Source organism: Anneissia japonica, unplaced genomic scaffold (genome assembly GCF_011630105.1).
Source record: "Anneissia japonica isolate Jap-2015-1 unplaced genomic scaffold, ASM1163010v1 scaffold4058_len632159_cov189, whole genome shotgun sequence".
Taxonomy (NCBI): domain Eukaryota; kingdom Metazoa; phylum Echinodermata; class Crinoidea; order Comatulida; family Comatulidae; genus Anneissia; species Anneissia japonica.
The window spans coordinates 39,767-55,003 of NW_022735300.1; the positions used below are offsets into that span (position 1 = coordinate 39,767).

General features: G+C 30.8%; 1 protein-coding gene across 7 annotated transcripts in view; it reads right to left on the reverse strand.

Annotated features, from left to right (window-relative positions):
• LOC117116550 (rho-associated protein kinase 1-like) overlaps positions 1–15,237 on the reverse strand; it is a 73,071-nt gene that overhangs the window by 17,739 nt on the left and 40,095 nt on the right. For 6 of the 7 annotated variants that reach the window (XM_033260612.1, XM_033260614.1, XM_033260611.1 and 3 more), the window contains exons 8-26: positions 13,414–13,498; positions 12,113–12,257; positions 11,572–11,710; positions 11,003–11,094; positions 10,344–10,503; positions 9,815–9,836; positions 9,262–9,267; positions 7,171–7,194; positions 6,192–6,332; positions 5,668–5,748; positions 5,009–5,218; positions 4,514–4,679; positions 4,170–4,267; positions 3,474–3,621; positions 2,634–2,794; positions 2,073–2,236; positions 1,498–1,567; positions 1,018–1,121; positions 656–842 (exon numbers count right to left, since the gene is read on the reverse strand). In XM_033260612.1, the coding sequence (XP_033116503.1) occupies positions 656–842; positions 1,018–1,121; positions 1,498–1,567; positions 2,073–2,236; positions 2,634–2,794; positions 3,474–3,621; positions 4,170–4,267; positions 4,514–4,679; positions 5,009–5,218; positions 5,668–5,748; positions 6,192–6,332; positions 7,171–7,194; positions 9,262–9,267; positions 9,815–9,836; positions 10,344–10,503; positions 11,003–11,094; positions 11,572–11,710; positions 12,113–12,257; positions 13,414–13,498 (2,203 nt within the window). The remainder of the gene's footprint in view (positions 1–655; positions 843–1,017; positions 1,122–1,497; positions 1,568–2,072; positions 2,237–2,633; positions 2,795–3,473; positions 3,622–4,169; positions 4,268–4,513; positions 4,680–5,008; positions 5,219–5,667; positions 5,749–6,191; positions 6,333–7,170; positions 7,195–9,261; positions 9,268–9,814; positions 9,837–10,343; positions 10,504–11,002; positions 11,095–11,571; positions 11,711–12,112; positions 12,258–13,413; positions 13,499–15,237) is intronic. The other variant, XM_033260613.1, reaches the window with a different exon arrangement.

The window sequence follows — 15,237 nt, forward strand, 5'->3', positions numbered from 1 at the left end:
AAAGTGCCTTGCTTAAGGACAAAAGCGAAATGCACAGCGTAGGATTGAAACCCTGACCTCAAGGTTGGGAAACCAAACCATTTCCACTCGCCAAACCGTCCATATATTATGTAGTAGTCGAGTATTGCAACCAATTTTCAAAAACTTTAGGTTAATATCTAATTGATGGTAAATGATACTGGCCTTGACCTTTGAGAGTCATTGCAGTTGAGACTGTAAGAGAGCTTATAAATTTCTTGAAAATTTAATCAACTATAAAATAGTATTTATGATAATTAGAACATAGATGACAATCATTAACTGCATCAAAAAAGAAAAGATGAAAGTAATTGTGGTATGTAATATCATTAATGTATATTTTTCAGTTTCAGTAACTGATATTGAACATAGATAAATAAAATGTTAAAGGACTAAATAAATAAAAATACAAGTTTTAAATTTTGAGCAGAATAATATATTCATAAAACGATACTATTTATTTATGATAACTTCATTTTCTTTAAAGAATCTTTAAAGAATATCATAGAATCTCAACAAGAAAATCTCTTTGAAAGAAAATGGTTTTCATTAATTGAATGCTATCCTCATAGTTGACTATTATACTATGAAGGCCGCATTTGGATATGATTTGCCAGTAATTCTGAATTATACACACTTTGCTTATTTGGGTATTTTTCTCGTTTATCTCTGCTTTCTGTCGCTGTCGCAAGTCTCTGATTTCCAGCTCCATCATCGTCTTCTCTTTCTCAAGTTCTGAATACTGCTCCTCTGCTATTGATCGGGCAAGCTGCTCCGAGTCGGCTTTGGTTAGGGCAAGCTCAAGCTGGGCTGACAGCGAATCCCTCGAAAAACAAAAAAATATCAAGTGATGATGGTGGTAATGAAAATTTGAGTCAATTATAATCAACAAATCAATCAGACTGAAGTCACATAAAAGAATAAATAAATTCAGAAAATACAGAATATATGATTAGCGGCACAACCAAAAAGGCAAAGATTAAACTATTGAGGGCATACTTCTCCATGCGGAATGAAATGCTGTCTTGGTGGTATTTTTCTTTTAGTTTCTCAATCTCCTCTATTTCATCATTATTTTCCACGATCTGGTTCTTGTAAAGTGACTAAAAAAAACCAAAAAAAAAAACCATAGAAAAACTTAAGACGACATTAAAGAATCTACAAATGAAATTACTGTATTTCGAAAAATGATATAAAAATTAATGTAAAATACTGATAAATAATTATGTTAAAATAGCAATATTTACAAGCAAAACACACAAATGTACTTAATGTAACTGTTTTTGAAACTTCTATTCGTCTTAATTACTCCTGATATTGTATAATATTTTAAGCTAGAAGCATTATTTCTAATGTAGGATACAATCCTGCCACTAAAGGATGACTGTTAAGAAATTATTTATGAGAATTATAAATGTGAAAGAAAAATTATATAGCAAAATAAAAAACAAATTACAACAAAATCAATGAGTAACTTACTGTAAAATGTTGTTCAGTTTCAAGTTGTTCCTGTAACTCCTTGACTTGTAGCTGAGCATGAGAATAATTACTGTGAAAAAAAAACAGAAAATAAACTTATAGTGTGTGGATAATTATCTTTAGCATACATTAAAACTTGAGTTATTGGTGTTATCTATGAATTATTTGTAACCCACACCTTGTAATTGTATTAGTCATATACTGGATGAATTACATAAAAAAATTAACAACAGAGAAGGTGCTAACATAATATTAACACCTATATTATCTAATTGCATTATCACAATAACAAAAAACTGACAAGTGGATGATAAAACTGTTTAAGAAACTGAAAATGCTATACTACTGTATTAAAATTGTAATATCACTAAATTAAATATCATCAGAGGAAGTAACAAGAATAATGAGGAGCACATTACAAAATGTCTCTAACCTTGAACTCATTTTACTTCGAATAAATGAATTATTGTCAGAACATGTTGACCTTAAAAATAATATTAATTTATCACCTTCAACATCATATATATTTATTAGTAATAGAGGGAGTGATAACAGCAACATCTACATTCACTTACTATCTGCTTTTATCAACTTGTTCTGTCAACCGGTTTTTCTCCTCCCTGAGTTCTTGTAGTTCCTTCTTCATATTTTTCTCCGCCTTCTGCAGAGTAACGATCTGTTGCTCGAGACGAGATCGCAATTGTTTCTCGTTATCTAACTGTTTCTCGTATGCATTTAGCTAAAAATAGATGGTTTAATATTAAAATGTTATATCATACTACTTTACTACTAATGATAGCAAAATTTTGGTAGTACAGTAACATTTCCCAATTACGTATCCCTCCGTCCCAACAGAGTTCGTAAATGAGAAAGTTTGTAATCCATGGAGTTTGATTTTCGATGGCATCTCAGAGGTTAGGCCTATTCCACATTAGTAGTACAGGGATATGTAGGTGAGTTTATAAAATTGAGAGTTTGTAATTGGGAGGTTCATAATTGGGAGATGTTAAAAATCTGATGTTGCAAATGCATCTTATTAGTGTACCTTACTTATTTCATATTCTTTGCTAACAATAGATAATCATATTAAGCATATTAAATGCTTATTATGAGAGCAAATTTTAATTTATTGTTACCTTTTGTCTCATGTCTCGGTTCTGTTCTTCTATACGTTGCACCTGTGACTGATACTGTTGTTTCTCCAATTCTAGCATTGATTTATCTTTCTCTGATTCGTGCCATTTGCGCTCAACGTTATTACGGCTTGATCGTTCCTCGTCCAACTGTCGTTTTAAATCTAAATCAATGAAAAAAAAGGTACAGTTTGAGGCACTAAATAATTAAAAACAATGGTTGGAAAATTGTGCAATATATTTTGTGACATGTAAACAAAGAATAAATTTATAAGACAATATTCCAAACAAAGTTCCAGGTCTGAGAAAGTTTGATACTTCTACTAAATTATACACATTTAATATCTATCATTTGACATTTTCACTGTACTTAAAAACAATAAAATACTATTTTAATACATTATTTTCATTAATATGCATTATACCGGTTGCTAAGCAAGTATTTTTTGCAACTGTTCATCAATGAGTTGTCATTAACTCAAAATTTAATGAAATGCAGAATATAATTCAGAAAAAATAAAGAAGATATATATTAACTGTTTTACATATGTAAAGACTTAATTTAATTTTTATTCAATTTCCAGGTAACAATCCAACAAAAACATTACAATGAGAATACAATATCCTGAGGATTACTATGAGCGCAAGCATTATCAGAGTGGCTTTCCATATTGCATCCTTAAGTATTCTAAATCGAACATAAAAACTTTGTATTTGCATGTACACCTACCTGATTCATGCCAATGCCATACATATTTCATAGTCCTGGAAAGTATTGCCATGGTTTTTTGTGATGAATGTTTAATAAATAAAGTTATGTAAAAATCTATCTTAACTGTTTACCTGCGATTGTTACATCATTATTATCTGGGCTCCTGTGCATACGTTTCTTTTCGGCCTTTAATGAGGCAACCTCTGCCTTGTGCTCTAACTGTGTCTGGTCATACATTCGCTGCAGTGTTTTTAGATCATACTCACTATTGGCTTTGGACTAGAGGAGAAAAAACAGTCAAGACTAAAGTTGGAGGCAACACACATAAAGTGCGACTTTTTCATTGAAACAACCCAAATCCACAAATCTATTAGAGAATTATCTGTTCTGTTTGTGTTCTGAACCAATTAGTTGCTTTTCTAAAGAAAGGGACCGAAGTAGTTGCTGATACCGTTGCTAAGGAAAGCAACTAATTGGTTCAACAAAACAGATGTTTTTCCATAATTAACGGGGAAACAAATCTATGCTAAATATAACGTTACAAAGTACATTAAAGACAGTAGCTCAGTGATAAATTTGTGAAAGTTAATGTGTGGTCACTCAACCATGATGAGTTTATGTACCAGTTTCAATTCCATTGCTTATCTCCTTGTTTCACTAGAAATGGTGTAGCACTGAATGCTCAGTACTTTCCAAACAATTGGTAAAAAAAAAAATAACAATTGATTAGGATGGGAACCTCCAGAGTAACAATTCTAGTGGTACAATACCAGGCAACTATCTCTGGAGGTTTGGGCTGATAATCCTCAAACACTGATTAACCATACCTTTTCTAATAAAATTATACTTTCTTGAAGTTTCTGTTGTTCGGCTATTTGTCTGTTTTCTGTGTCTTTAATCTCTGATTGCAAAAATGATATCCGCTCTGAAAGAAACCATAGATATTTAAAAATGTTTATATTTTTATTACTACCTGCCGTCATCAATTGTATGTACTCATCACTAGACTCATCTGTCTTGTATTACAAGATTTGCATAAATTACCATACCACAATGTACAGAAACATAAAAATATTATTAAGATATTTTTTCTTAAACTCATTTACATGAATGAGATAACACTGGTGTTGATATTATTTGTGAATCTATTTATATTAATATATTAGCTTACCTTTTTGTTCTTTCTTCACTTCATTTGCATGAAATAGCATATTCCTTTCATCATCCAGGTTGCTATGTAGAGTCATGATATCTTTCTCTAATGCGTTCTTTGTGTCTGATAACACTCGGTTTTTTTCACACAAATCAGAGTGTTCATGCTCCAGGTGTGTGTGAGCCTAAACGAGGGAAAAAAATTTGCATACAATTTACATACAATTTGCATATGTTAGGCTTATGTTACACTTATATAGCGCATCATATAAACATGGTTTCTAAGTGCCTAAATAAATTATTACCCCTGGTCATTGTATAAAACACAATGGAACAAATACCCAGTTCCCTGAAGAGAATTCCATAATGTTAGAGCTGTAATCAGCACATTTTGTGTTTGAACATAATAGTACCCGATAGGACATTCAAACTGTCTATTAGATGACAGTCTGTTGCATGAGACAGCTTATCAGTAACATGAGACAGTTAATTATAGTGTGCAACAGTACACTACCTTTTGTATATCACTAAGTATCTTTTTCTGTCTATTGCTATTTTCCACCTCTGTCTGTAGCTTTTTGCTTGTGCTCTCAAGCTGTTTTTCTAATGAGGTAGCCTTCTCTGTCAAGTCGGGAGCTACATAATCTTTATAATGAACCAGTTCGGAAATACGTTGTTCAATTTTTCGCTTATTCTCAGATTCATATTCTGCTTTCCTTTGATACTACAAAAAAAAAAAATGACAAGCATAAAACAGTTATTTAAAAAAAAAATTATTGGTGGATCAACATCAGTTATCACCTCCGCCAAGGAAGTTATGTATTCAGAGAGCGTCAATGTCAAAAAAATTTGTTTTTTTACCTCAAGCACAAACAAATATACTGGAATCACCCCTTGTGTTCAGGCAGCGTTGAAGAAAACAATGTATACAGCAGGCGATTCCATTATTTCATTGAGGGTATGCTGCAGTTTTGCCCCATCATAAATGGTCTTCATATTGTTATTCAGGCACAGGGCAGAGGTCTGTACCCTATGCAGTGACTGCTCTAGTTTATTCATGTATTTATTATGTTGCCATCTTTGCAGTGACTTAAATACACAGTAATTAAAATGCTGTAAGAATCTGGTTTAATAGCGGGTATACCTTTAAAGAAATTAACAAAAAAATCAAACCTCTTTGACATCATGTCTTAGTTGCACAGCTTGTTTTTGAAGATCCATGTTGGCATCTTCAACTCTCCGTCTGTGTTCACTCTGCAAAAACAAGAAGGGTTGATGAACATGCCTTGGACTACATTACTATTATTTACAGTGACCACAGTGATGATACATAAGAAGTGACTATTATTAAATGATATTACAAAGAGGCGGATTTTTTTTTTTTTTCTGGTGTGGGGGGGGGGGGGGGGGCCTCCCCCCCGGGGGTGGCGTCCACCCTCTTGGAAAGTCAAAAACAAAGTAAAAAAATAAAGAAATAAAAAGAAAAAATTGATCACTCAAAATGCCTCAGAGGTTATTTTCAGGTGTCTAGAAAAAAAAAAATTGTGGGGGAATGCCAACGGACCCCCTAGTGTAGTGGTTTCTTGATCGACCCCACTTTCGGACATCTCTGGATCCGCCCCTCTTACCTTTACAAAATAATGTTTAGTTGACTATAGGCCTATAATGATAACAGCAAAATTGAAATGAATGTTTACCTCACTTTCTAAATCCCTGAGAAGTTTGTCGTGCTTGACTAGTCCGGACCGGTATTTGTGCTCATATTCGCTACGTGTTTGTTGCTCATGCTCCAGTTGCTCCGACAACTCCTTCATTTTCTTCTTGTACTCCTTTGAAACCTGATGAAAAAAAAAACAACACCAATTACATTACAGGAAGTATTTGTTAAAAACTCTTAATCATATAATTGCTGTTCTTGGTATATGTTACATGCTGCCATTGAGTTTAGCACCAACGTCATTATAAACAATCCATTGCGTCGCGGCGTTGCATCCTCCATAGAATCGTGTCAGCCGTCAACCGTCAGGAGTGGTCAGTGCCCAACTTAAGGCATAACGGACACAAATCAAATACTGTAAAAACCTTTACAGCCTATGCTATCTCGAAAAGAAGCCCATGGGCTTCTTTTCAAGGCTAATTTTGCAAACGAAAGAGGGGGGCTTCAATTCAAGATGGGCTTCATTTCGAGATTAAGCCCACTGGGTTTTAATTTGAGGTTTTACTGTATGAGACATCCTAAAAAAACAACACTTCCTGTCAACCATTTTAAACAGATCACTCTACCATTGATTTATAGTTGAGAAACATAAATTTAAGAACAGTCACAATGGGAAATAGAAAAGCAAAAATTTTATTGCCAAATTTGGTTGTGTTGAGTTATAAAGAGCATTTACATGTCACAATAGAGAATAGCAGTTTTTTTTCCTTATTATTAAATGTTGTTTACTTCTGTAATTGTTATTTATTAATTAATAGCAAGAAAAATGACACTCATATAGCTTATTTTTTTTAAATAGACTGAAACAAATTTTAAAAGTGTTATTTTATTTAATAATGTTCAAACAATAGACAGTAGAATTCAAGAGTATTCTAAATAATTTTGTTTCTATTTTTTACATGACAAAACTAATTTTGAAAGTAGAATAAGACAAGGTAAAATACAAATTATTTACTTACATCTGAATTTGTCACTGATGGACGCTGCAGAGAGAGAAGTATAAAGGAATTTTAAAAATAGACCATTTTATCTGATTTATTTTGAAACAGCGCCGTCAACGTCTCGTAACTCACTGGGGGACTTCCAGCGGCCTAGCCTAAGCAGCTGGCTAGTTATAAATAGAGCAGTCGGCTAATTACAGATAGAACGCCGTGCAGCGGATAGCGCCGCCAGACCTGTGCTATAGCTGCAGTAGACAACAGATACAATCTTGCTAATTACTGTAATTGCTGTATATGTATATATTAAAATAGCTTTCTAAACTTAGACTTGTTTTTAATATAAACATTTTATGCTTCTTCTTTTTTAAAATATTTGTGCTCGTCAGTAATTTAGTTTTATTGTTGATTTAATCCATGATTCCATGATGTTAACTATGTAGAGTGAATGCTAGTCCTCTGAAAGTCCCCCAGCCGTAGTTGCCAGATTATTGGAAATTTTCATGTTAAATTTCGCGAAAATGGTCTATACATGTAATACTAAAGATTGGCATCAATACTCGGCTTTATTTTGTGAAATTTATATAAAAATAATATTACTACTACTATTATTATTATTAATATTATTACGATAATTACTATTATCATTAAATTTTCATTTTTATGATCATCATTGTTAGTACTAAAGAAAACTGTTATTTGTGAATGTCACTAAATTATATAATAAATATATGAATCTTAATTTTGTTTGTCACACGGTGTTGCTTCCTTTACTAATACGTCATCGTCCCTTGATGAATAGTTGTATTGTTCTGTTCTGCCTAAAAGTTGTTTTCACAGCATTTATATTACTCCCTAGGTTTTTTCCAATTGTTCCTGTCTCTGTGATATTGCATTACTCATTGTCACAATGCTGTAATTTTGGTAAACCACCAAAAGGAAGGGGGAGGGGAATACACCAAATCAGATTTAGTTTTAGGATAGCAAATGATAATAATAATAATATGTTATATTTATATAGCGCTTAATGCCAACAAGGCCTCTGAGCGCATCACATTACTACCCCGACCATTGGATTTGACGCGTATGTAACACAATCTGTTCCATAAGTTGCAGCAGCTACATCAGTGCATTTTGGCATTTAACCCTACCAGGTACCCATTTATACTCCTGTGTGGTATTATTATCATTTGCTATCCTAAAACTAAATCTGATTTGGTGTTTTTCGATCCCCCTTCCTTTTGACGGAGAGAAGCAATGTAGATAAATTGCCTTGCCCAAGGACACAAGTGAAATGTACAGCGAGGGGATTGAAACTCCGACCTCGAGGTTGGGAAACCAAACTGTTCCCACTGCGCCAAACCACTTCAATGATAATATAAAATCTGCCATACTGCATGAAAATATTGTTCCTTTCTCGCTATTGCTTATGTTAAAAAAATTTTGTCTGTGTTGTCTTGCCATTTCAACACTACAAAATTGTATGCAACAAATATTTGTGGATTATCCTTATATGGCATGATGATGTCATATCACATTCATATTTAGGCATGATGATGTTATACCATACCCATAATATATGGGGAAATCACATGCAATTATCACATAAAATGTTAGAAATTGAACCATAAAATTTAATATTTAGATTGCTTACTTTCCCAGTTATAAAAAAAAATGTTTTCCTTGCTAATGCATAAATTACACAGCCCATCTTTGATTTGGAAATTTAGTAAAAACTGAATTGATTTTATCTGTGGCTCGTTAGAGGTTGATATCATATTCAATCCTTTAAAAAGATCAATTCAATATTAAATGATTTATAAAGAATTTTATCTAAATTTTATCACAGGCAATATTATGTTTGAGTATTGTTTAAGAAGTTAATGTGAATTAGACTACAGCTATAATTATAAACATGATTAATAAGATTAGGCATGGCTTAAAAAAGGATGGCATCGACATGATAATGGACTATGCAGCTACAATAATAATCTTTTAATATGTTAGTTAATTTATGCAAACAATTATGCCAAGACAATAATTAGTAAGGAATGTTAGTGCAAAAAGTACTAGAACCTTCACCAAAATTCTATTTTAAACTATAAAACTCACATCAGCCTGTAACCGTACAATACACAGCAAAAATTGCAAGCCAGTGAAAGAGTTCATAGGAAATGGAAAAAAAAAAACCCAAAATAAACTAATAGGTTAATAATAAATTAGAATATGTATTACCGATACTCATATTGTAGGAATATATTTTTAGCTATTTTGTTACTACTATAGTACAGATATTTTATATACAGAAAATAAATTTGTAGCATTAGCATTTTATTGTGCAATTTATAAAATAGTAATATAATATAAGTGTATAAAACTGGTGGTAAGTATTTCAAAAAGTGGTTGAATTTAATCATTCATTCACTTTTATTCTAGATCACAATAAACCCATAGCAATTACACTATAAGTATATTAAACTGTATTTACATAGTATCTAGAGGCACTTTTAACTACAGTAAAATAATTTTCTTATTATTGTCATTAATACAAAATAATAATGCAAATAATACTAATATTTTCACTATATTACATTTCTATTAATATTATGAATACTGACATAAAAACTATAAATTTATAAATATATTTTTGAAATAAAAAACTTACCGAATCTTGTGATGCGAACATTCTAAAAGAAAAAAATACATCATAATTATAACTAGATATCTTGGAATGCATAACACACTGTTCACAAAATGAAATGTAAATGATATTAATAATGGCAAATCATACTAATTAACAATGATTAATCTAATGACGATAATGGCAATGTCAGGCAGTACCATTAATGTTGAAAATGATGATAACAACAACCAGTAAACAGTAAGGATACCAACAGCGATAATAATAATAACAGTAATAACAAATTAACAATAACAATAACAACAACAGAAGATCAATCATCAAAATTAAAATAAACAACCATAAATCAATAACAATTATAAAATTTCGAATTTTAAAATCAATGTTTACATCTAAGTTGGAAGGCACCATAGATGAGATTCCTGAATCAAAACCTATTATTAAAAACTGTTTTTTTTTTTTTTTTTTTCCCCAAAAAGATTTTGTTTATTAATAGGAGGTTCTTGGACTTGAATTGCATTCAAACAGTTAAGACTAGGAATGTTGTACTTACTGATTTTGTCTATTGAAGGTGAACCCCACAAATGGTAAGTTATTTCCCGCAAAGGCCTTTGGAACTGCAAACGTTTCATCAGCTTTGTTGTCCATTTCAATCTCGTCAAAATTACTAGTATCCGCATCATGGGATAACTCTGGCACAACAGGAGGCACGGCTAATATAAATGGAAAACAGCGACAAAATGTAATAATTATTAAAAATCATAGGTTTATATTTAGGTATATATATATATTTTTTCTAAATCACTGTTTCATCTGTATAAACCAATATTTTGATTGGTCAGCAGATGTTGTAATAATTATTGTTATTTGTATACAAGCATGCATATAATGTACAAATTGTTTTTCTTGATGATGACAAAATATAAAGCAGAAAAACACAATATCCTAACACAATGACATGCCAATGACTTAATATCTACCTGATTATCTCAATTAGTCAATGACCAAAACAGAATTTGTAGCAAGATTTGACTAAGATTATATTTTGAAGAATTAACTGAAAATAATATTATTCACTTGATAAAATGGTTCAGCGAGAATGGAATTTTTGAACAATCAACAGAATAAACCAATATATCAACATGTTTTGCTGAAATGTTTTTGAGATTGCAAAAATTGATTCAATTAATAAACAGAAATATTTTTACTTACTATTCCTAATATTGTCGAAAGTCCACATATCATTTTTAAAAAACGACTGTTGTTTGATTTCTGAGACCCCTCGTTTACCAAGTCTTGAGTCCCTGGGGATAATAAATAAAATGCAACAAATTAAATTTAATTTAATAATCAGTAAAAATATATTAACTAAAAACTGAATAGGAACTGAGTATATTATATATTTTCATTTAATTATTAGTTGACACTGAATTATAAACTACAAAAACCTACAGAATTAAAAAAATAAATTTCTCATTAAAAAGGATAAAAACTTCTAATGAGACATGGATTGAAAAGGTTTAAGTACAAAAGATTTATGGAGAGAGTATAGAACCTATATTATTTATACATATATTAATTGGCAAGTGCACAATTTCTATTTTTAATTTAAGGTTAACAACCTCCTTAAATATACAAAGGAAGCACTTTCATTATTGAATTTTATTGTTCACGTTTATTAGCTCAATACCAGTAAGAACAGCATCATAAAACTATAATTCAAGAGAAAACTACATAAAATGAAGAATATAAATGCATGCGAGGTGAAGGGTCATACTAACATGTCGGTTAGGAAGGCTCGGATGAGTTTTTGTGCTTTGAATGAGACTTCAGCATCATCAGGAAAACTGAGCGAATTCTTGTGATCCATAATCTTTGCATAAGTACCAACGAGTGAATCTGCATAGAATGGCGTATCTCCTACAAATTAACATGAAAATAAGATATTTCAATTTAACAACATAACGGATAACTATTTCTATATAATTCTAATAATATATACATACATTTTTTAATTTTTGAAGAGTAAAATAAAATATTAACAACAAAAACACCAACAACAGCTTCAGTGGTAAACCATGCTGATTTTAACTTAAACTTCTCTAGGGCAGTTTGAAAGCTAATAGAAAAGGCTAAAGAGCAATTAACATAATTAATTTTTGATATCAGCATGAAAGCTGTTTGTAACGCATTACAATCACTTTCTATTTTCCGGCAAACCTGCTTTACATATTAATATTTAGACCAGTTATTCCAGTAGTTTCACATATTACAAATTTCATGTTAATAATAATAAAAAGAGAAAGTGAAAGTGAAACATACCAACTAACATCTCATAGAGAAATACACCAACTGACCACCAATCACATTCACGGCCATAATGACCGTCGCCTCCCTGAGACTTGAGGACTTCGGGAGAGATATAATCAGGAGTGCCTACAGCTGTATCAGATCTCACCATTCCACTCTAATAGGGAGAAGATAAGTGAAATAATAAACAAGACTGACAATAATGATAAAAGCTAATCCACCCATTATGAAGCTTAATCAATGATTACACATGGAGAAACTTATTTATTAAACATATTTATTTATTTTATTTAGGTTAACTTATTAGCTGACCTTAATGGTTTATAGAACATCAGATACAACTACTTTAAATGGTGATTATCATGATGATTTTGAGATCTATCTAATTCTAATATTAAAAATGATGAGGTTAATAACTAGATAAGGTTAATGATAATAAAAATGATAATGATATTGAGGATGATGATAATAATCATGAAAAGATAGGGATGGTAGCCATGACAAACTGTAATGTAAAATCAAATTCAAGATTCAAGGACACATTACTGTCCCATTTTAAAATAGAAAATTTGTTTTTCCTTTGCAACAATCTGGGTAAAATGACATGAAAAATCACAAGACAAAACAACTAGGCAATGACAAGAAATAAGATATTAACAAGTTAAAATAGTACAGTAATAAAAAAATCAATGTTTAAAATTGTTTAAAATTTAACCATGTGTACCTCAGAGACAGACCAGTCTATTTTAACAAAGATCAAAACTAATAAAACCTAGCATTTCGCAATAAAATTAAAATTGAATATTCCATCTGGAATAATGACTTCCTGTGTCGGCAAGTATTTGATTTTGCCACTTGTATCCTAAAACCACTTTTGTTAAAAGTTAATTGTAAATGGAATGTATGTGTTTTATCCTTCATTATTGCATATAACTTCTGCTCCATACTATTATTTCATTATTGAATCTAGTTCAATATCTCCTTTAATACACCATTTGCTCCTCCAAAAATTTGTTAGAATTGCTCCTTGGTATAGTTAAAATTATTACCATAGTTGCAAATTAAAGTTAAAAATTAGGACACTTTGTATAACTGCTTTGTAAAACAGTGTTAAAATGATATGATTGACATTGAAAGCTTTCTTAGGAAGTTGTATTGTCAATTGTACTGGAATTTGGCAGTGGTGTTATATCTGATGTTTTTCATGTTATTGGTATAATTCCCGTATCCACTGGACGTTGAAATATTCTAGTAATGAGGGTAGTTCAATTGTTAATTGAACCACCTTCATATAAAACAAAAGTATATCATACCTTATCCATGGCCATACAAGTGCCAAAGTCTGCTAGCTTGAGGTGGCCATTGGCATCTAGCAACATATTGTCAGGCTTCACATCCCTTGGTAAAAAATTAAAAAAATTATATTATCAAAATTATGACAACAATAATGATTGCAGTTGTCATATTATGGTGTACACATCTATACATTACTTTTTAAAAATTAACAATGGTACAGTAAAACCACTTTTATTATACAGTAATTCATTAAGCTACCAGCCATTCATCTACAACAATTCTGTCTATTACTTGCCATTGTGCAACGATGAACAACAGGTAGGAATCCTGCCATGTTTAGGCTGCAGTAATTATTTTGCTTGTTTAATCTATATTATTGCTATTAATGCAATTATTTTGTGTATGATAATGAATCTTAGAAGCCAAGATTTGTTGCTAATTGTTGATTACAATAAATATCTTTAGGGTTTTAATTGTTTTGGTCACACAGACACTATAGCATTAGTAAATGTTGCGCTCTAGATATGGCCTCATGGAATAACATAGTCTGACTGCACAAGCATCTGTTTGTAAATGAAAAAAGTTAATTCTAATTAGAGGGATTGATCCTTTGATGAATACTGCAGTGTTAATATTCACAATTTTTATGTCATAAAAATAACTGTTACAGTGGTCTGAGCTTGAAGTAGACTGCCATGTCTTACTAACACTAATCCCTTAAGGATTAGTGAGATTTATAAGGGATTAACTATTTGCCCAAAGGAATGGTCATGAAATATATTTCAGTAGCTGGAGCTGATCCAGAACTTAGGGACTGGAAAGCTAAAATGTGTTATATGCTAAAATATCAATTTACTGGATAATCCAGGATTCACAATAGTTTATAATATTAAATAAAATTTAAATTAGATGCTAGCCTTCTAATTCAAATTCCATTAATTTATATCAATCTATTCTTTCCATTATTTTTCATATTACAAATTTGTTTTCTGTTATTCATACTTAAAATCTATTGTAATGATAGAGTATTTAGATATTTCCAATCCAAATTTGTTTCATGATTAGACTTATACTTTACTATTACTTTAAGTGATAATATATAAATGTTACTACATTGGTTATTATGAGACACAATCTACACTAGTTCCAGAAAACAACTATTAATCATTTTATTCAAGGCAGGGATCTCAATGGTTTGCTGTTAAGGATTGCAAATATGCAAACATTGTTAGTCGCTGGCTAGTGTTTTGCATTTTTTTAAATTAATTTATACTAAATTAAACAATCATTGAATTTACGTAGATATGTTATGCTGTTGCAAAAACAAATTATTTAAATTGAATTCTGACATAAACAATGTAGAGCCATATACCTATTTTGTATGTTATTGCATTCTATGCATAAACAAATAAATATCAATTTAATAGCAACATAAATAAAAAGTGCCATTTATCTGTTTTAATATGTTATTACAATCATCTGTACATACAACAAATGTTTACTTGAATTTATTCTCAAGGTCTTGTGTACAATTCTGGTAATTTTTTTTTTCTCGTATTAAAGACAATCTTTATTTCTGAGGATAATATTTACAATAGACTTCCTAAGGTAGATGGGAAATATATCAAATATAATTATTTGATTTCTTATTTAGTGAAATGGACTCACAAAAAGCATCTTGGCAAAAGAATTTCTTTTTAATATAATTTTTTTTTTTTTGCAAAACATGTTAATCATCATCAAAAGTTGAATTTTATCAAACAGGCTGTATTCATTTTTTTCTCATTCTTATCAAAAATGACACACCATATATTGATGCTCTAATAAACAAAACCTCATTG